At 45.0% G+C, this 21,559-nt stretch overlaps 1 protein-coding gene across 5 annotated transcripts in view; it reads left to right on the top strand.

Annotated features, from left to right (window-relative positions):
• Window positions 1-21,559, top strand: part of LOC149326990 (uncharacterized) — a 147,761-nt gene that overhangs the window by 4,928 nt on the left and 121,274 nt on the right. For all 5 annotated transcript variants that reach the window (XM_089564100.1, XM_089564097.1, XM_089564101.1 and 2 more), the window contains exons 3-4: window positions 8,428-8,511; window positions 20,408-20,468. In XM_089564100.1, the coding sequence (XP_089420226.1) occupies window positions 8,428-8,511; window positions 20,408-20,468 (145 nt within the window). The remainder of the gene's footprint in view (window positions 1-8,427; window positions 8,512-20,407; window positions 20,469-21,559) is intronic.

Genomic DNA, 21,559 nt, shown 5'->3' with positions numbered 1-21,559 from the left:
AGGGCAAACCGGCAGATGCCTGAATGATAGGCTTCGAGAGCATGGGCGTGACTTAGGTGATATGCGTGGAAAAGGGTTGTCAGCCCACTGCCGTACGAGTCACTGCATACCGCTTCTTGAACAGTGCATGGTTTTAAAAGTGCACAATAACCGGTTGACACGAGAAATCATAGATGCCGAATGGATATTACTTCTGAAAGATGATTGTGTTAGTACTCCCTCTTTATCATTGCTGGCAAAAGAGCTTGAGTATCTGGCTGATACGCTTTGCTAGCACATGGTTCTTTTTTTTTATTTGATACCTCAAAGGCCCCTGGTATGGGGCATTACATGAGGGATGGGCATGACAGTTAAACAATAATGGTCTTGATGGCGTTCTTAAAATGGATGGCGTTGATGTGATGCACGGCGTCCTGTGGTAGATCATTCCAGTCCCGGGGTGACGCGACGAAAAAAGATCGGGAATGAGCGGTACTTCTTGCGGTGGGGGCGTAGACGGCCTTATGGTGGTTAATACGGCTTGAGAGGCGATAAACAGGTGATATGACTGATTCTCCTAAAGATGAATGATAAAACATATGAAAGAGGCACAATCGAGAAATTTTTCGTCGCGTTTCAAGGCTGGGTAAGTTAGCTTTAGTTTTTAAGGCAGACACACTAGTGTAGTACGAATAGTCAGAATAAATGAAACGGAGAGCTCGATTTTGTGTTTTTTCTAAGGTTAATGAGAGGTCGTTGCGTGGTCGGCGTGTTGGTCGTGATGTCGATATGACGGCGGTCGATATGACGGTCGTGATGACGGCGTGTTGGTCGTGATGTCGATATAAAACCACCTTTCTTTCTGAAATAAACCAGTGATGAAAATTTGCGCCGGTTGTTGTCTGTCATTCTGTGTCCTCGTCTCTTTGCGCTACGTTTTTTACCTTTCAAATCTAAAACTGTATCCGTAGGAAAAGAAGTCTTTTCCTCTGATTACTATGTTTTATCGAAAAGGTGCGGAACATTGCAACAGAAATATATTTTTTAAATGTTCTATTTATTCGCGTATGCAATACTTCATTATTATTAAGGCGGAAGCCTTTAATGCCTCATCGTTGTAAGCAGGAGCTGTCGACAGAAATGTCACGCTTTTCAGTTCGTCGAAACGGTCGTGACGTCACAGTGCGCGAGTTTCAAACGGGGCCAATTGAACTTTGGCTACTAACCATGCAATCAATTAAAGGGATCGTATAGTGATGCTCCAAGTAAGTTTCACTGAGTTTAGTTAATTGCTTACTTAACCAATTAACCTTTCTAATAAGACCAGATAAATAAGTAAAACCGAGTAAGAAATTGGCCGAGCTTGGGAATCGAACCCCGGACTCCGGAGTGCGAGTCGAGCACGCTACCACTCCGCTATGCCAGCTCGATGGTTTGGAATCAACAAAAGTGCGTCTAGTGAATACGGTGTCTTCGTTCACTCCCATCTTCCTCCCTTCCCGTTACGGCGAGGTTTAGGTGTCCACCGAGATATGAGAGACAGATACATTTCCTTTCCTCAAAAACCAATTTACCGACGAGCAAGGCGTATTTGCCCGCGTTTCAGATTGATCCAAATTGTCGTGACGTCACCACGCGCGAATTTTGACGGGTGTCCACCGAAATATGTGAGACAGTTACTGCGCAACTTCCTTTCCTCAAATACAATTTTCGACTAGTGTCTACTGAGATATGTGAGACAGTTAATGCGTAATTTACTTTCCTCAAATACAATTTTCATTTTCTGGCCCCTCTTTCTTCTTTCACTCACACTTCCTCCCTTCCTGTACCGTGCGGCTCAGGTGTCCACCAAGACGACAGAGAATTACAGCCCCATTTCCTTTCCTTAAAAAGCGTTGCGTTCAAAGGGCAACGCATCGTGCCGAACGGGTGGTGGCATTCCGTGGACTCCCTGGCAGCGCTACAACACGCTATCGCATTCCACTTCTAAAGGCGAAGCTTAAGCGGCATTAATTGGCAGTTAATTAATGCAACAACAAAATGTGAACTGAACAATCGCGTAGCAGAATGTAACACTCAGGCTTTCGCATTGCACCACTTTAGCCGCTAAAGTTCCTCGTAATTATTTTAAATGCTCGCACACGTGCCGCCCGACAAGAAAAACGCAGTGAAGGAATTTCATCAGCCTCAACCAAACGACTCGTAATTGAATCGACAATGCCCAATATATTACAGCTGATAACGATGTTAAAATAATGCAGTTCTCTTGTTGCTAAAAGTAGTATATCGAGTACTCAGTAGTGTTCCACTCAATAAATTGGTCAGCAAGCCAAAATCGAAGCATCTCAGCCAGAGATTGTGGAACGCCACTCTGATACTGGTCATTCCAAGATGACGCTCCACCGACAAGATACTGTAATTCTGATCTGGTGTCTAGCCACACCCTCTGGGGAATAAGTCAAGGCTGAAAGGCAAGCTAGTTGCTCGTTCAATATTACTTAAAAGACTATAGCGCTTAAACGATCACACAGAAATAGAAGCGCGCAGGACATCAACTACGTTCTTTGCTTCAGAGAACGACACAAAATTATAGGTCATGGTCCGCCGTGGTGGCTCAGTGCTTACGGCGCTCGGCTGCTGTCCCAAAAGATGCGCTTCGATCCCGGCCGCTGCGGCCCAATTTCGATACCTAATACAAAAATCTGTCGCAGCACGAACGAAACGGGGACAAGAAATAACACACACGACAGGACGACCGCTGCACTTCCAGCTAAATTCGTGAAGAAGTACTGAAGTTTGGGCAAGTTTGTGTTGATACATAATACAAAAATCTGTCGCAGCAACGAACGAAACTGGGACAAGAAAGAACACACACCTATCATCTAGCATCTATCACCTATCATCTATCATATCAACAGCTCATCGTCCTTCTAGCCGCAACAACCACATCAAGACCGTATACCCACTCGCTGCAAGAACAACATCTCATTTCCGTTCTTTTTTTGTCATATCATCTCGGGACTGGAACGATCTGCCGCCGGAAGCCGTACTTATCGTCAACTGCATCGACTTCAAGAAAACAAGAAAAAGATTGAGGCCATCCTTATGTAATCAGTAATCTTTATGTATCCTGTAATCTTTATGTATCCTGTAATCTTTATGTATCCTGATCTTTATGTACTCTGTAATCTTTATATAATCTGCATGTAATCCCCCCATCCCTCATGTAATGCCCCACAACCGGGGCCTTTGAGGTAATAAATAAATAAATAAATAAACACGACAGGACGACCGCTGCACTTCCAACTAAATTCGTGAAGAAGTACTGAAGTTTGGGCAAGTTTGTGTTGATACAGAATACAAAAATCTGTCGCAGCAACGAACGAAACGGGGTCAAGAAAGAACACACACGACAGGACGACCGCTGCACTTCCAACTAAATTCGTGAAGTACTGAAGTTTGGGCAAGTTTGTGTTGATACATAATACAAAAATCTGTCGCAGCAACGAACGAAACGGGGACAAGAAAGAACACACACGACAGGACGACCGCTGCACTTCCAACTAAATTCGTGAAGAAGTACTGAAGTTTGGGCAAGTTTGTGTTGATACATAATACAAAAATCTGTCGCAGCACGAACGAAACGGGGACAAGAAAGGACACACACGACAGGACGACCGCTGCACTTCCAACTAAATTCGTGAAGAAGTACTGAAGTTTGGGCAAGTTTGTGTTGATACATAATACAAAAATCTGTCGCAGCAACGAACGAAACGGGGACAAGAAAGGACACACACGACAGGACGACCGCTGCACTTCCAACTAAATTCGTGAAGTACTGAATTTTGGGCAAGTTTGTGTTCATACATAATACAAAAATCTGTCGCAGCAACGAACGAAACGGGGACAAGAAAGAACACACACGACAGGACGACCGCTGCACTTCCAACTAAATTCGTGAAGAAGTACTGAAGTTTGGGCAAGTTTGTGTTGATACATAATACAGAAATCTGTCGCAGCAACGAACGAAACGGGGACAAGAAAGAACACACACGACAGAACGATCGCTGCACTTCCAACTAAATTCGTGAAGAAGTACTGAAGTTTGGGCAAGTTTGTGTTGATACATAATACAAAAATCTGTCGCAGCAACGAACGAAACGGGGACAAGAAAGAACACACACGACAGGACGACCGCTGCACTTCCAACTAAACTCGTGAAGAAGTACTGAAGTTTGGGCAAGTTTGTGTTGATACATAATACAAAAATCTGTCGCAGCAACGAACGAAACGGGGACAAGGAAGAACACACACGACAGGACGACCGCTGCACTTCCAACTAAATTCGTGAAGAAGTACTGAAGTTTGGGCAAGTTTGTGTTGATACATAATACAAAAATCTGTCGCAGCAACGAACGAAACGGGGACAAGAAAGAACACACACGACAGAACGACCGCTGCACTTCCAACTAAATTCGTGAAGAAGTACTGAAGTTTGGGCAAGTTTGTGTTGATACATAATACAAAAATCTGTCGCAGCAACGAACGAAACGGGGACAAGAAAGAACACACACGACAGGACGACCGCTGCACTTCCAACTAAACTCGTGAGGAAGTACTGAAGTTTGGGCAAGTTTGTGTTGATACATAATACAAAAATCTGTCGCAGCAAGGAACGAAACGGGGACAAGGAAGAACACACACGACAGGACGACCGCTGCACTTCCAACTAAATTCGTGAAGAAGTACTGAAGTTTGGGCAAGTTTGTGTTGATACATAATACAAAAATCTGTCGCAGCAACGAACGAAACGGGGACAAGAAAGAACACACACGACAGAACGACCGCTGCACTTCCAACTAAATTCGTGAAGAAGTACTGAAGTTTGGGCAAGTTTGTGTTGATACATAATACAAAAATCTGTCGCAGCAACGAACGAAACGGGGACAAGAAAGAACACACACGACAGGACGACCGCTGCACTTCCAACTAAACTCGTGAAGAAGTACTGAAGTTTGGGCAAGTTTGTGTTGATACATAATACAAAAATCTGTCGCAGCAACGAACGAAACGGGGACAAGAAAGAACACACACGACAGGACGACCGCTGCACTTCCAACTAAATTCGTGAAGAAGTACTGAAGTTTGGGCAAGTTTGTGTTGATACATAATACAAAAATCTGTCGCAGCAACGAACGAAACGGGGACAAGAAAGAACACACACGACAGGACGACCGCTGCACTTCCAACTAAACTCGTGAAGAAGTACTGAAGTTTGGGCAAGTTTGTGTTGATACATAATACAAAAATCTGTCGCAGCAACGAACGAAACGGGGACAAGGAAGAACACACACGACGGGACGACCGCTGCACTTCCAACTAAATTCGTGAAGAAGTACTGAAGTTTTGGCAAGTTTGTGTTGATACATAATACAAAAATCTGTCGCAGCAACGAACGAAACGGGGACAAGAAAGAACACACACGACAGGACGACCGCTGCACTTCCAACTCAGTTGCAAGTGCAGCGCTCGTCCTGTTGTGTGTGCTCTTTCTTGTCCCCGTTTCGTTCGTGCTGCGACAGATTTTTGTGTTATGTATAGAGACCGGATTTTAGGCAAATGCCTATTTTTTTCAACGCTTCGTAGGCCCACCATTTTTACTTATGAGCACGAATTAGGTGTTAGCGATATGTTTAATACTCTTTTTATAGTGCCTATATGTGCCTATTTTGGGTGTCAGTGCCTTTAAATGCCTATTTCCGACGTAGGTGCCTAAAAATGCCCTATTTTATAGAAAAGGGGCCTGAAATACGCTGTGGTTTTACTTTCAGATTCTGTTTGCTTTCGAATTCATTTCTGTTTTGAGTAGAACACACACGTGGCAACATTAGATGACCTCGTCAGTTGGCTGTAGTGAACACTGCACCTACGCCGGCTGTGTACACAATACCAACCACGTCAGCCGAAAATACTGAAGCAACCTTTTTCCTGTCAGACAGAATTAGTAATAGCGCTGCAATAAGACGTACGCATGAAAGACTGACACAGGACAGCGCATGTCCTGTGTAAGTCTTTCTTGTGTACGTCTTATTGCAGCGCTATTATCATTTCTGTCTCAAATAATGAACCTTTTTCCTATTTTCTGCCATTTTATCGTGGCAGCTTGTTGATGACTCTGGCTGTTAAAATGGCAGTTGACCAGACGGCACCACATATCGGAAAGTATACGGAGTAAGTTATAGGTTCGTCCAAATAATTCCAGTTGGTTCCAAATGAAACCAACTGTAAAATATTCCATAAACCTGCTGGAAACAGTTTAACTGATTAAATTTTCGCCCTGGGTAACCTGCCCTATTTTCCGTTCCTTGTGCCCCAGATGGTGCTTGTCTGCTACTGCTTCCATAGCTTTAACAGTGATTTCTAGATGGATGATGTTTATTTTACCGTGGATCCTCGTGGATGTAGCTACTGCTTCCATAGCTTTAACAGTGATTTCTAGATCGATGATGTTTATTTTACCATGGATCCTCGTGGATGTACGTAGGCCCGTGCAGAGCTATGATTATTTTCGGCATATTCCGCATCAAGAAGCACTGTGAGTAACATTTTCTAGCATCTCGTATTTACCGTTTCGAGACCCTTCTAATGGCAAGCACCATTTGATAGTCGCGTGGCTCCAGACACGTGAAGCCACGAACTATAAAAAACTGTTTACACATATGACAACATATTTATTATTGTTGAGCCATCGTGTATGCCTGGAATAAATAAGTTCAATTCCTGTGTGAGCGAAGACTGAACTCATTTGTCAGATGCTTTGAATTGGCAATGTTTCTATCAATTTCTTAATTCATGGCCTCATGTTAATGTGTTCATTGTTTCTACTTTTGTACACGACCAGCGAATTGTTTGTTTCGAGGTATACCAAAGTGTTTTAAAAGTGTTTGTAACCGTCCTTTTTGCTTTGCTGAAGCATGTGTATTGTAGGAAAAGTTGCGCGACAGCCTTAGAAAAAACGGCTTCTAACGTTCGCATCTTGCTTAAGGTCCCTAATCATTTCTCCTGTGTTTATGTTTTATTTTACGGCAGATATTGCGCGCTGATGTTGAGAACTGTGTGCACTTTTGTTAAAGTTTATAGTACCTATTTTGCCCGTTAGGTGCCTAAAATGCAATTATAGCCGCCTATATATGGCGCCTAAAACGTACTTTTTAGTGCCTAAAAATCCGGCCTCTAATTATGTATCAACACCAACTTGCCCAAACTTCAGTACTTCTTGACGAATTTCGATGAAGGCGAAATTCTAGAGGCCCGCCTATTATGCGAAGTAAGTGCACGTTGAAGAACCCCAGGTGGTCGAAATTTCTGGCGCCCTCCACTACGGCGTCTCTCATAGCCTGAGTTGCTTTGGGACGTTAAACCCCAATGAACCAAACAGGTCATGATGACATGAGTGTGGCTGGAAAGAAATTACTTATGCATACTTGGTAAGCAGTTCTGCTTTTCGAGACACGTCGAGTGAAGGTGGGATGACGTATTAATCTTCTTTACTACTGATGTAGTCGGCTTCGCTTATCTCTCTCTGCAGCCTAGTGCCTCAGCTACCACGTGTGTTTGAAGGTATGTGTGTGCTCGGTAGCAGAGGCACTAGGCTGCAGAGAGAGATAAGCGAAACCTACTATAATAGCAGTGAAGGAGATGACTGCGTAAGCGCGCCTTCACTAGCTCTTTCTCAAGAACAATAACGGTATTTGGAAAATAATTTACCACGTATGCATAAGTGACTTCTTTCTAGCCACACTCATCTGATCATGACCTGTAATTATCAGTCTTTCTGTGATGCAAAGAACGTAGTTGATGTCAAGCGCTTATCCTGTGTACGTCTATTTCTGTGTCATCGTCTAAAGCGCTAGTGGCGTTTAATTTGGGACTAAGTAATCATCTTTAGGAAGAGTGTTCTCGTTTGAGCGGGAGAGTAAATGACCTGGTTAATAATTAGTACTTGCCGTCTGTCATTGAGTTTGGAATAAAAAATTACGCAGTAACCATATTTTCTACATTAACCTAACAGATATATTGTTATTAATTATTAGGCAAGGAAATGATGGAATATTCATCGTGTTGTCACAGAAGGCGCCATTGTATTACACCGAAATCAAAAAAAGATATTATTTTCATGATCAACTGAGCGTTGAGTTGCAGCAGTTGCATTGTTTTAGTTTCTCTACCAGTATTTGACAGATTTCTATACGCCACTTGATGCAAGGTGAATACATGTTGAACCAAAGCCAACATTTGCAGTGTATATTATAATGTTTTATTCAGAAAAGTATCGAATGCAAAACAAGTGCGTTTGCTGGGATTAATTTCCTTAAGAACAAAATAGACAAAGACACTGCAGATATTTTGTATAACATTTTCCGCATAACTGTATTGTCTTCCTTGCAGTTTCGTTCAAACCCCTGCCTTTACTGGTGCTATTCTTCAAAGGGGACAAGTTATGGCTACTACCCAGACTTCACAGAATGTTCGGTGAGAAAAATGTTTGATTTATTGTACAGTGCAGTCACATCGCCATGCTTTGAAAGCGACTCGTACGCATATTTCGACAGAAACACAAAATTAATTAAGGTCAACTAGAAGCCTAATTCCGCTAAGCAAAGCCTCGACAGAGGGCTCGCCTTCGTTTGGATGAATGCAAGTGACAAGGTAGCCTAGAGAAATGAGGCCCTCCTTTGGTCCTTCTTCATTTTTGTTTGGTTTTTCATTGAACCATTTTTTCTGCCTCCTGTCAAGCGTAGATCGTTGTGACTATGCTTCTTCCGTCAAGCAGTGTAAAGCTTAAAAGAGGGCTAGTTGGTCATACAATGCACTTGTCCTGTGTCGTCCCTTTTGCAATACAGTTTGCGCAACCCTCTGCTAAGAAGCAGTGTAAACTGCATAAATTTTACACATACTTCTGTATATGTTCACGAGAGTAATATTTCGCGTTATTATCATTGAAGTGCAGGATACACGTAGACAATATTTTATGGTTCATATTTTGCGCACGAAACGAGCAGACTAGTTACATCTTTATGTGGTCAGTCAGGAGTAAAAAATGAGGAAACAAGATATTGTTACGCTGAGCACTCAAGGAACAGCAGATGTGGTTACTGTTAGTAAATTAATTTTTCTTGACAACGTACTTTACATCTCAGCAAATTCGTATACATTCCAAAACTCTAATAAATGGCTTTCCTCGTTTCAAACCTTTCTCAGGTTAAATATTTTTAAGCCATTCCTTCTTTCTCTCTTATGGATATTTATTCCTCCTATGACCTCGTTTAATACGCATCGTGAGCAGCACTTATCGTCGTTTGGAAAATGGTAAATTACAATGGTAAATTAAATTACAATGATAAATTACACCAGAGTCCACCGCTCTCACTGATAAAGGTCAACATTAAAAGTAGAGCCCAAAGAAAACCTAGAAAATACATCCTATACTAACATCGCCGGCCTAAACAAAAGGATGAAGCCTCGCGTTTGCAAAGATAACATGTTAAATGTATAAAAAAAATTAGCCCGCGTTTTGGCTTTACCCACTCATTAATGTTTCGAACGGCGAACTTGTCGATCAAAAGTACCAATGCGTGGAAACACGGAAATAAATTGAACCTTAGAAAATAGCAGCGCTACACCATGCTTTAGCGCTGCTATTTTCTCAGGTTCAAAGTGCGCAATTCGTGTGTAACCCGACTTTAGTCTAAAAACCATGAGAACATTCACGCCGCACATGCTGTAGGTGTGACAGCGCCCACACCCCACCAGGACATACTTTCCAGCGGAATTCAATTTTTCAGTCACGGACCACGTTCGCAAATAAGGATGCAATAGCTTACGACGACGTCGCAGCGGGCAGCCTCCACCCACAACACACATGGTCGTCATAGTTGTTCTGAATATGCTGCAGTGGCCAGCTGTATCCTAGGCTATCGGTGCTCTGTCGTCTTCAATGCTTACAATTACACAGCGCCAATACAAACACTGAAAAGTAAGGAAACACCCCACTGCGTTGACTTCAACAAAACTGTATTGCAGCGCGCAGCGTAAACATATCGCAGGAACACAGCAATGAAAATAAAAAGGGAAGATGCCACGCTTTGTCTGGCAGCAGCGTCACATTGCGCCAGGATCCACTCAAAAACAGGCAAGCAAAACACTGGCTATAAACTATAACGCACGAACCCATGGGGAACAGAATTAAATGGCCACACTCCTGACTCACTGCAGGTTAGATTCCTAAAAATTGGCTCCCTTTTTCATTGAAAAACACCGAAGGCGTGCTTGCAAAATCGTCCGCTCTCTCAGCAGCTTCACAAGCCTCTGCTATCTTCCTCGCCACTTTGTTCACATATTTGTGAACTGTCGTGGTCCTTTCGAAGAAGGGACCGCGTTCATAACGCTCTTTGCAGTCACGGCAGGCTGTGCCGAGATTGTGAGCTGCCCCGATGACGCAGATATTATGTTCCATCAGCCCCTAGTGATGACACCTTCTGTTTGGTCGATGTAGGCTAGGGCACAGGGCAATGGTATTGAATAAACCACATTTTTTGGGCACCGTACACATGGTCTCTGGATTCTAACAGTGCAGTTATTGTTTGCAACAACGGTGGAATTCACCCTCCTGCGCAATTCTTAAAAGTTCTCTGGTGCAGGAAACACCACACGCACGCATGCTTTCTTGCCCATTTTTTTGAGGTTGTCGGTGATGACATGCTTGTAAAGAAACACGGCGACTTTCTTCACCTGATCTCTGTAGCCCCACCTTTGTTTGAATCATGCTTTTTTCTGTCTCCGAGCATGCTCTCAGCCGCAGACCACAACAGAGTACTCGGATAACCGGAACTTTTCAAACGGGTCACCTGGCTACGGAAGGCTGATTCCGGTCGATGCTCAAAAGATTTCGCGAGGTTGTTACAAAACGAAGACTTCATAATAGCCCGTTTCACTAGTTTGGAGTGTGCTGAACAAAAAGGGAGCATGGGTTTGTTCCCTCGCGTTTCGCAAGTCTCACACACGTGGCCAACAGAAAAGGGAATACCTGGGTCCAGAAATCTCATTAAGTTCTTTCCGGCAACTTCACGCGTCAAGATTAGTGGGTCAAGACACCCTGACAACTCTGACAAAAATTCAGAGGGCACTTTGGCGCTCCACGTCTCTCCAATTAACCCTGTCCTTTCCAAGCGACGACCGCCGTATCCCGGCAAATTTCTTAATCTCGTCCGCCCACCTAACTTTTTGCCGTCCACTGCTACGATTGCCTTCCCTTGGAAGCAAAAAAAAATTCAAGTTGCATTTGGGGCAATGAAATGGTGCACATATCTCACATATCGGCGCACACCAAAACACCCGCCGCGGTGACTTAATAGTTAAGGCGCTCAGATACTAAGCTGGAGAACCCGGGTTCGAACCCAACCATGGCGGCGGCGTTCCAATGGAGGCGAAAAGCAAAACGCGCCCGTGTGCTGTGAGATGCCAGTGCAGGTTAAAGATCACCAGGTGGTCGACATGATTCGGGAGACCTCCACTACGGTGCTTCTGTCATCCTTTCTTGACTTCCTAATTTATCCCTTCCCTTGCGGCGTGGTTCAGGTGTCCAACTGGACATGAGAGGCAGTTACTGCGTCATTTCTTTGCTCAAGAATCAATTTTAAGTTTTTTCACCTGAACATCGTCGTGATGGATGCAATATAGGAAGGCGTGAGACAAGAACGAAAGAAAGAGGTCCCGTAGTGGAGGGCTTCGGAATATCGACCACCTGGGAATATTTTACGTGCACTGACACCGCACGTAAAATGTTCATAGTGAAAACAGCGCCGGAAAATGAGACGAACGAAGAGACACAACGCAAGCGTTGTCTCGCAACTGAGTTTTGTTCGAAGAAAGCATTATTTAAGAGCTTTCTTATGCAGGAAAAACAAAAAATGAAAAGAAAGACAACCAAAACTACTGATCGTATATGAACGGTGACGAGACACACACATCATTTCCAGGGCCATGCGGCTGAGACAGTTATACATTTTTTCCGGAAAAAAAGAGCACTCTATCATTCAGAGCGAGAGAAGGATCGCTGATCCACCCGCCACTGCTATCGTAAATTTGAAATGCCTCTATAATTTCATGTGTTAATCTATCTTTATGATTGGCGTGGATGACGGTGCTACAGAAAAGAGGAGTACAAGTACCTATCTTTCGATGACGGGCAAGGTTGCACGAAGAATCGTTGGAGCAGCATTTTAATGTTAACTCAAATGAACATTTATGCATCACCCCGTCTAGCCTATGTAAACCGCTGCGCAAGTCAATGGTATCCTGTACACCACGCCCACATTGCATGGTACAAAGCGACTCTGATGGTTGATCTGGAAACCACCCATCTTTTTCTTTTGTTTTCTGTTTGTTGCCTTCACTTTTGCCTCCACTTGCCTGCACATATGGTGAAGTTTGCTCAGTGCAGGAAACAACATCAACGCCGTATCTTCCAGCATTATTATTTAACCCATGCGCTACACCATGAGTGTACGGCTCTGCCACAAACTTCTTTCTTTCTTGTTTCCGCCGATCAACTTTCTTCACCCATGCAAGAAATTTATCACATGCCCGAGAAATCAAATGGTAAGGGTAACCGCTTCCCCTTAATCGGGCAGGCTTACGCATCGCACTCTAATTAATCCTATCTTCACAAGATTTGGAAATGGCGGGTTTAGGTCACGAGAGAATAATGCCATTTTTTACCAGTTTTGTATGACTCTACTTGCTATTTAAGAGACTTAGTCGAGCAAGGAAAGTACAACGAGCAAACATGCTTCGTTCGTCTAATTTTCCCGGGCTGTTTTTACTTTGAATGAACACCAACTCGCCCAAATCGCTACGTAAAAGATCCCCAGGTGTTAAGTTTGACATCTTTTACAGTAAGCTTTGAAAGCTGCCATGGTATTAGTTGCATCTTTATCACTTCCGTTGGCAAGAAGCAATCTGAACACCTTGTCTGCCATTTCCGTTTGAGCTCGCTTTTGATGCAGTAGGTTGCAGAGGTAAGAATCAAACATTAAGACCTCTCGTTGCTAACGACAGTCCGCCAAATATCGAACCTGCTTTCTTGGTCCACCCTGTATAATGCGAAGAAATCTTCCTGAGTAGATCATGATGATTTTTTGCGCAAGCTTGATTTGCCCTCTCCCCTTCCCTTATTTTAGGCACTTGTGTACACTGCCTATATAGGGAGCATTGATCCGAATAAAACCAGTGGGCAGTTTGCGCTCTTTTCTTCTTCATCGTCTTTCCCGTGTTCTTTCATGTGTGCGGAACTTGTTCTTACGATAGGCAGGTGTCTAGGGAAGCGCTGACTCTGTCGGGAGAGAAGATGTCTTAGATGGTAAGGCGCATTGCAAAGACAGTCGACCCTGCTGGAATTCGCAAAAGATGCGCCGCTACCAAAAAGAGTAACGCTTGGGTTCTGTAGTTACCCTGTAACTGAATACGTCGGAGCAGCAACTCAGTGCTATAAATGTCAGAGGCATGGCCACATATCAAGACATTGTAACGGCCCCGTGCGCTGCAAAGTGTGTGCTGGCCCCCACTCGCACAAAGAATGCACTTCGAGAGCGCAACCTAAATGCGCTAACTGCGGTGGCCCTCACCCTGCTTCCTATGGAGGGTGTTATAAAAAGAAGGCAGCCACAGTTGCTCGCACGGCAGAGCAAACACAAGGGAAACCCCCTAAGCGCCATGAACCACCACCTAATCCCGACGTGGTTTTCACGACTACGGCAGCTCTTTCCGAGAATCAGTCAACACAGCGTGAGAAAGCACCTGACAAGACCTACGCAGATGTAGTAAAAAAGAAGCGTGGGAAGTCCGTTGGTTCTTCTCCTTCATCAAAGCTGCTGCAGCGTACTGCACAAGACCCGGCAAACAGCGTCGCTCGCTCTGAGCCTAAGGCGCCACAACATGACAGGAATATCAGCGACAGGCAGCAAACCGGAAACTCTGAACAAGATATCACAAGCCTACTCATTCCAATGCTGTTTGCAGCCGTCAAGGCTCTTATCCGTGCAAACCCCTCGTCAGGAGGACTCCCAGAAGTAGAAGCTATCCTTGCAATGGAGCCGTTGGTGTCGGTCTCCTACGCTCCGCAGGGGCGTAATACCACACTTCAGTAATCACGGATTCAACAGCGAGAACTTCGCCGCAGCTGACAATCCACAACATCTTTCGTACATGCACCATTTTCCAGTGGAACGCTCGCGGGCTACGCTCTAAACTCTCAGATTTCCGACAGCTCGTGCGAGCGTACCGCTTCCCCTTCATAGTCATCTGTGAATCACGCGTCGAGGGAAATTTCCGACTCCACGGATACTATTTCCATCATTCACAACGACCAGATAACGTCAGCAGATTGCTGATAAGCTTTCGCAAGGATATCCCGGCCTCACCGGTTGATGTCCCGCCTCACAGCGACAATGAATACGTGTGCGCTGTCACAGTTATTGCCGGACAACAATACACTCTGATTGGAGTATGTCTTGAGCCAGGCACGCCATTTGATGCTATGAGACTTGATAAATTGATAGCAAGGATGCCCTCACCGCATATTATTTGCGGAGACTTCAATGCTCATAATGAAATTTGGGGCAGCTCACATACATGTGCCCGAGGTGCCAAGCTTGCAAAACCTCTCTCCAAGCATTCAGTTCAGCCATTAAATGATGGCAGCATCACCTACCTCCGAGGCCCGACGATTACCAGCAGCATCGACGTGACATTTGTCGCAAGTTCATTCACCCACAACTTTGGCTGGTGCACTGATTTGGAGACACGCGGAAGCGACCATTACCCAATCCTCATATCGGCTTTCCATGCGCAGAGGAACCCAAAGAAATTCCTTACAAAATCTACAGACTGGGACGCATACAAAGGCGCTGTAAGCAGAAAAATTACTGCTGCAACTCGCAATGAGGAATTAGCATCAACAATGGCGTATTGCCTGAGAGCGAATACACAAATTACAACTAAAAATGATAGCCTACCTTCAAATGATGACACATTTCAAAGGCTCTGCGCTATACGCAGGCGAGCTGAAAGGAAAGCTCTGCGCACAAAAAGCCTCGATGACCTACGTGCATGCCGACGGGCACAACGTCACATTCGACGCTATAGGGATAAACTCAGTCGGCAAAAGTGGCGTGACTTTTGTTCTACGCTGGATGTGCGCCAACCAGTAACCAACATTTGGCGGATAGTTAGAGGTATGCGCACGCCACCTCAACAACTCCACCCCTTCGCTGCACTCTCCCTTCACGAACAAAAATCTATAAAAGAAGTCTCAGAAGAATACTGCAGGCTACTGTCGGCAGAGTCAGTTCATTCGACACTCTCCGCAAATGGTCAATCAGGCATCCCAAAGGCGGCAGTGCCAGCGTTAGACCTGCCTTCCACAATGGAAGAACTATCCACAGCTATCGCGGAGACAAATAGAAACACGTCTCCGGGTCATGATGAGGTGACCTATAAAGCCATTGCAAAGCTACCCCACACCTCCCGTCTTCGACTCCTGGAGTATTGCAATTCTTCCTGGATGACTGGTGAGGTCCCCACGGAATGGAAGCTAGCGAGAATTGTGGCTGTTTTGAAACCCTGTAAGCAGCCAACAAGCTACGCATCATTCCGGCCCATTGCCCTACTGAGCTGCGTAGGCAAGCTCATGGAGCGCATGATCTGCAAACGCATAACTTGGTTCCTAGAAAGCCGAAATGAGTTCCCCCAAGAAATGAACGGGTTCCGTCAAAACAGGTCTGCGACTGACAATATCATCTCCCTCGTCTAATCAATTGAGGAGTACCTACATCCCGACAGCAGTTTTCCTAGACATCAAGGCCGCCTTTGACTCTGTCTTTCACCATGCGATTCTCGCCGCCTTTGCCAGTCTTGGCCTTGGAGGACAGCTATACAAATAGATTGGGCATTATTTGAAAGAACGGCAAATTTTTATGACCACTCCAAACGGTCCAACATGCTTTCACGCAGTAGAGAGGGGCGTACCACAGCGAGCGGTGCTCAGCCCTCGCCTGTTCAATATTGCCCTTATACACATAAGAAGAAACCTTCCGCGAGGGGTCCGTATAACAATTTATGCTGATGATATCTGCATCTGGACCGCATCACGCTCGCGCTATATCACCCAGCAACGTCTACAGAGAGCGCTATTGCACATTTCGATGTACCTGGCTTCCAGAGGTCTTCGTCTCTCGCCAGAAAAGAGTGTTGCAATGGCGTTTACAAGAAAAACGATGACCCGATATCCGCTGCTCGTAGGCGGACGATCGCTACCACATGTACGATCTCAGCTATTCCTGGGTGTTGTAATCGACTATAATCTGTCATGGACTCCTCAAATCAAAAAACTCCGCGAGAGGATCACTGCAGAATCGCAAGTGTTTAGGTTCATGGCTGGAACAAGGTGGGGTAGCAACTGCCGAACAATGATTCTGCTTGAAAAAGCCTACGTTGAAGGAACCTTGCGCTACTGTCTACCAGTGTTTCAAAGATTATCTACATCAAGCAATAAGTCTCTCGTTGCCGCACGGAACAACTGCCTGCGAATCTGTCTTGGCCTCCCAAAGGGTTCCTCTGCATCAGGAAGAGTAGCGGAGGCAGGATGTCTCCCACTAGAGGTAATTGCCGCCCAGGAAACTATGCGTACCCATCTCCGCCATGTTCTTCAAGGGAAGAAGCACTTCCTGCAGCGTGTCCACCTAACTCACAGCAACTCTAGCTTTGGCCAGGCAGTGCAGCTCCTGCCCATCCCTACTATTAATCAGCCACAGAAACTACTACCTCTGGCCTTTTCCCCATGGACACTCTCTCCTCTAAAGCTGACGAAGTTTGTTCCAGGTGTGAATGCAAAGAGCCGCATGCCACAGGCAGCGCTTCTGCAAACTACTCTCGCCTACTTAACGGAGGAATATAGGCAGCACACCCATATCTTCACCGATGGTTCAACTACTAAAGAAACCTCTTCATGTGGCCTTTATGTGCCCTCAACAGGCCATGCCCTTTCTTACCGGCTGCAGCGGAGGACATCCTCTACGACAGCTGAGCTTCACGGAATTAAGGAAGCTGTTTCTTACATCCAGCGCCGAACCGCCGACCGTTGGGTTATCTTCACCGATTCGAAAGCATCTCTCCAGATCCTGGCCAACCTGCTGAAGAAAACGAATCAACAGCCAGTTTCCCTGGACATCGGATATCTACATCATCTAGCTATTGCCGCAGGCCACTGCATAACATTTCAGTGGGTACCTGCTTACTGTGGCATTCAGGCTAATGAAAGAGCAGATGAAGCGGCCCGTAAGGGCCATCAACATCGCAGATACATTAGAACTTTTTTTACGAAATCTGATGCGTCCCAGGTGGCCAAAAGTTTTGCTTCCGAAGAAATGTATCGGCTTTGGAGTTTGCCGACATATCAGTACCAATTTCTTCACTCAATCGACCCACATCTTAGATCAAGACTCTCACCCAGAATTCCTCGACATCTGGAAACACTTTATCATCGACTTCGTCTTAATGCTGCATATACAAACGGCTTACGCTACCGTTTTAGACAAGTGGACAGTCCGCACTGTGACAACTGTGCCGCGATAGAAACTGTGGAGCATATCTTGCTTGAGTGCCCTGCATATGCTAACGAGCGTGCGTACTATGAACATTGCATGCAGAAGCTCTGCTCAGTGCCCCTTACAATGGACAAAGTTTTAGGTCCCTTAGCCTGCCTTAGGCAACAGAGACTTGCAATGACTTTTCTATTCACATATTTAAAAGACATTGGACATCTCGATAAGCTTTAAATTCACTTGCACGTCACCTTCATGCATTCTTCATGCAGTGAACTTCGTCAGCCCATTTGACGGACTATGCACTCCATCATTCCGTAGGTTACATCAATACTCGCCATTGCATCCTTAGTACCCATTTCATGGCCGCATTTTATCTTCGTTTTTTTTTACCTCTTCCACTCTGCTCTCCTTCTGTCTTTATCTCCCAAATTCCCCTCCCTACGCAGAGTAGCATGCCAGCGATTTTTAAACGCCGGCTAAATTCTCTGCTCTTCATTAAAGAGTCTCTCTCTCTCTCTCTCTCTCTCGACCCTGCCAACTATGTGGCAGTAACGCAGAATAAAGTGCGGTAGCTTATGCTGATAATTCACGATTGCCCTGGGCTATACAGCAAGGGAAGTTGACACCGAAAATGTTGAACTGAGGCGACCTCGCAAAATGTCCTGTAACATCGCCTGGATGACACCACCGTACCTCCGCAGGTGGCTCGTTAAACAGATATGTGACCACTTCCTGTTCGTGAAGCGTGTAGTATTCCAGAGCTACTGCCATCGATCGGGAATGAATTCCCAACACAAAGCGCTCACAATGCACATCGCCGTACGGAAGCTGAGATGCTTTCAGGCAATCCATGAGCATTCCGCAGGTGCCAGTGCACCTGCAAACCCCCAGTCCGTTACATCACCCTCGATTCGAGAAACGATGGCAAAAAATAGAAGAGAATGACTGTGATAGCATCGAGTTCCAAACACGCGCCGCTGGAAGCCTGGCGCGGACTGATGTGAGCAGCGGATAAGCAATCGCTTCCTCTAAAAGCTCGTCAGACAATAAATGTCCCATTCCTTGTTCTGCACCTGCGGCTGCTACTCATATGCTTGCTTTTAATTTCTGCTCTAAAAAGCTGGGCATTGAAGTAGTTGCAGGCCGGAAAAAAGCGTTCACCTCCAACTTTTAAAAGTTCGCTAGTATGAGGCTATAGTTCTTCTGAAGAGCAGCTACGAGGGCCTACTCTGGTGCATGAGTAATAGGAAAGGCTTTTGCAGGCATTACAGAAAAGACAAGAAGGAATGACAATTTCTAGGAGTTCTCTACGTGGCTCATTTTCAGTGGTTTGGGCCGAATCCCTATTGTTCCCATTCCCAATACTCCGCATTGAGAAATACCGATAGGGTAAAGTGCTGGTAAAACTTTTCAACGCACACCGTTGCGGCTTAGTACATGTTTTGGCATGCGAGGTTTGATCTTTGAAGATGCAGAGAGAGGTAAACTGACTGCGTTACCCCGGGTATGTTTTGTCTTTCTTTTCGGGTGACGTGCCTTGAGTGATCCAACCTGAGGTTGCGCTAGTGATGGAAACAGTCGCCAGTCATTCTAAGCGGAATAATCTCTGGTAAATTTTCGCAAATCTCTTTCAAGGTGTCAAGAGCATGCTCTAAACTCGTAGCGCAAGTTTGTAGTGTTTACACCTGGCGTATAGCTTCAATCAGGAACAGCCTTCGGGAATGTTCCAGTGAGAGCCACCCGATAAGACTCCAGATTTCCTACCACGTTCTCGGCGAAACGGCCATCTGAAAGAATTTGTAACTAAACATTTGAGAACTCTGCCCGGCTGTTAAACTTAGCAACAAAGTCGAACTGACGTAGTCATTCGTCTTTCATCACACCACCAACACCGCCAAAGGTAGGAGGCGCCCCAGCTTCTAGGGGGTGGGCTTGGAAAGTCTGGCTGTTGTCTATGTTGAAGATGTTTGTTTTTCTGGAGTTATGATACGGAATTCAGGGTCCGTGTTCCAGTGTCAGCTCTCCTTGACGGCGGCTGCATCGGAAATCCTCTTCGGTCTGGAGAGCAGCAGTAACACTTCTGACCTGCCTTACTTGATACGAGCCTTAGTTGCTGCGTTAATCCTTATGCAGCACTTAAAAAAAGGTATTGTTTTGTGTCGGTCAAAATATCATATGGAAGGACAACAAACTTAAATGTCAATTATTAGTACGGCGGACTTGTGCCTAGAAAGAAGAATGCCAGCATCGCTCGTGAAGAAAGAATACGGCCATCGTACACACCACGTCCCGCGTCGCACAACGAAAGGATAAAGCTGAAAAGCGACAGCAAAAAGCAAAATAAAACCTCATTGCAAAATATGAGGTACAAAACAGAACTTTTTGAATTCTATCAGTGTGGTTCTATAGCCAACCTAAAGTGCCCAAGCGGCACAGAAATGTCTCAAATGGCCACCAAACTCTGCGGCAGTAAGCTGCTTGCTCGTAAAAACCGTGACACTCCTTCCTTTCATAATTGGTCACACGGAACGTTTCACGGAAAATAAAGAAGATTGGAGAGGAGAACGCTGTACACGCTGCTAAACTGAAAGTACGGGAAAGGGTTTACTATCCCCCCTCCCGAAAACCGCAAGACGCGAAGATTGCATTTCAGTAATATATAGCATATGGATGAAAATCGAACACATTCTTAGGTATGTGCGTATTGCTCATTTGACACACATATGCTCGCCTAATTTTGGTGTCCTAAAAATGTATTTTTCCAGCTCTCGAGTAGTACAACTGCTTTAGGGAGATGTCGAAGAGGACGCTGTGTGAGGTACACTGGTAAGTCACAACATTTGCGCACATTTATTTTGGTTTTCTTTTCATATTCTTGTGATTCGCGCTAAATAAAATAGGATAATGATTTGAGACCTTCAGAAATAGAATCAGCTTTCAGGATTTCGTCCGAAGTTGGCCTTCAGTTGCAGAACTCTAATAAACGACAGGTTCATTAGAATTCCAATGATTACATCACAAATAATCTTAGCGAACAGTGATTTTTTACGGTTTAAGGATTATATACCAGCTCTGAATTACCATTAAACCAAAAGGGAAATGCAAATCCTCTCACTAATTTACGAATGCAACGTTACCGCTACACAAATCTGATGCCATATTTTGTTCAGCGTACTTACTGCATATAGTAACGAAAACAGGGTCAAGATAAAAGCCGCGTTTTACGTGGCTGTGTTCAAGTGCGCCAACACTGAATGCTCTCACTTGGAAATCTCGAAGATATAGTAGTAAACAGAAATAAGAGCCCCCCCCCCCCCTTTCGTTTTCTGAAGCTTGTTGCTCTGCATGCGGCGCGACGAGACGAAGCCCTCCTGATGTCCAGACGGGTGCGCTGTGTCGGTCTCCACAGCAGGAGGGTTTTTATTTATTTATTTATTTATTTGAATTTTCTGTAGCGCCGTGACAGCATAATTGTAGGGGGAGGATACATACTACGTACAGTCAGGCCGGAATGAAACGCGAACACGCATATGTCATACATTTCTATTTTGCAGCGAAATATTCCTTTACAACCTATTTACGATTATGCCCTTCGGCAGACCCTTTATTCAGACACATGAATCAGGCTAGCTGCACACTACAGCTGAAAGTAAGCAGGTAAAATATTTTGTTTTCCTGACATGCGCGGTTCGCGTTTCAATCCGGCCTGACTGTACATGTTAAACAAACAACATGGGCTAACCAGTTAGTGATCAGGGGGTCAGGGGGCGCCCTTAAGCAGACCAACAAACTTCACAAAACGAGGGGAGAGACTCCCTTACTATTGCTCACGACTCTACACTGAATAAGCAAATAAACATGAATTTTTACTGCACTTAAGCAAACTTTCATTAAAGGAGTGTAATGAGCTAATTTTG

This window comes from Amblyomma mixtum, chromosome 10 (assembly GCF_055824585.1).
Source record: "Amblyomma mixtum isolate Tamu chromosome 10, ASM5582458v1, whole genome shotgun sequence".
Lineage (NCBI taxonomy): Eukaryota > Metazoa > Arthropoda > Arachnida > Ixodida > Ixodidae > Amblyomma > Amblyomma mixtum.
The sequence above is the reverse complement of the archived record's forward strand: the minus strand, read 5'-3'. Positions and strand labels throughout refer to the sequence as shown.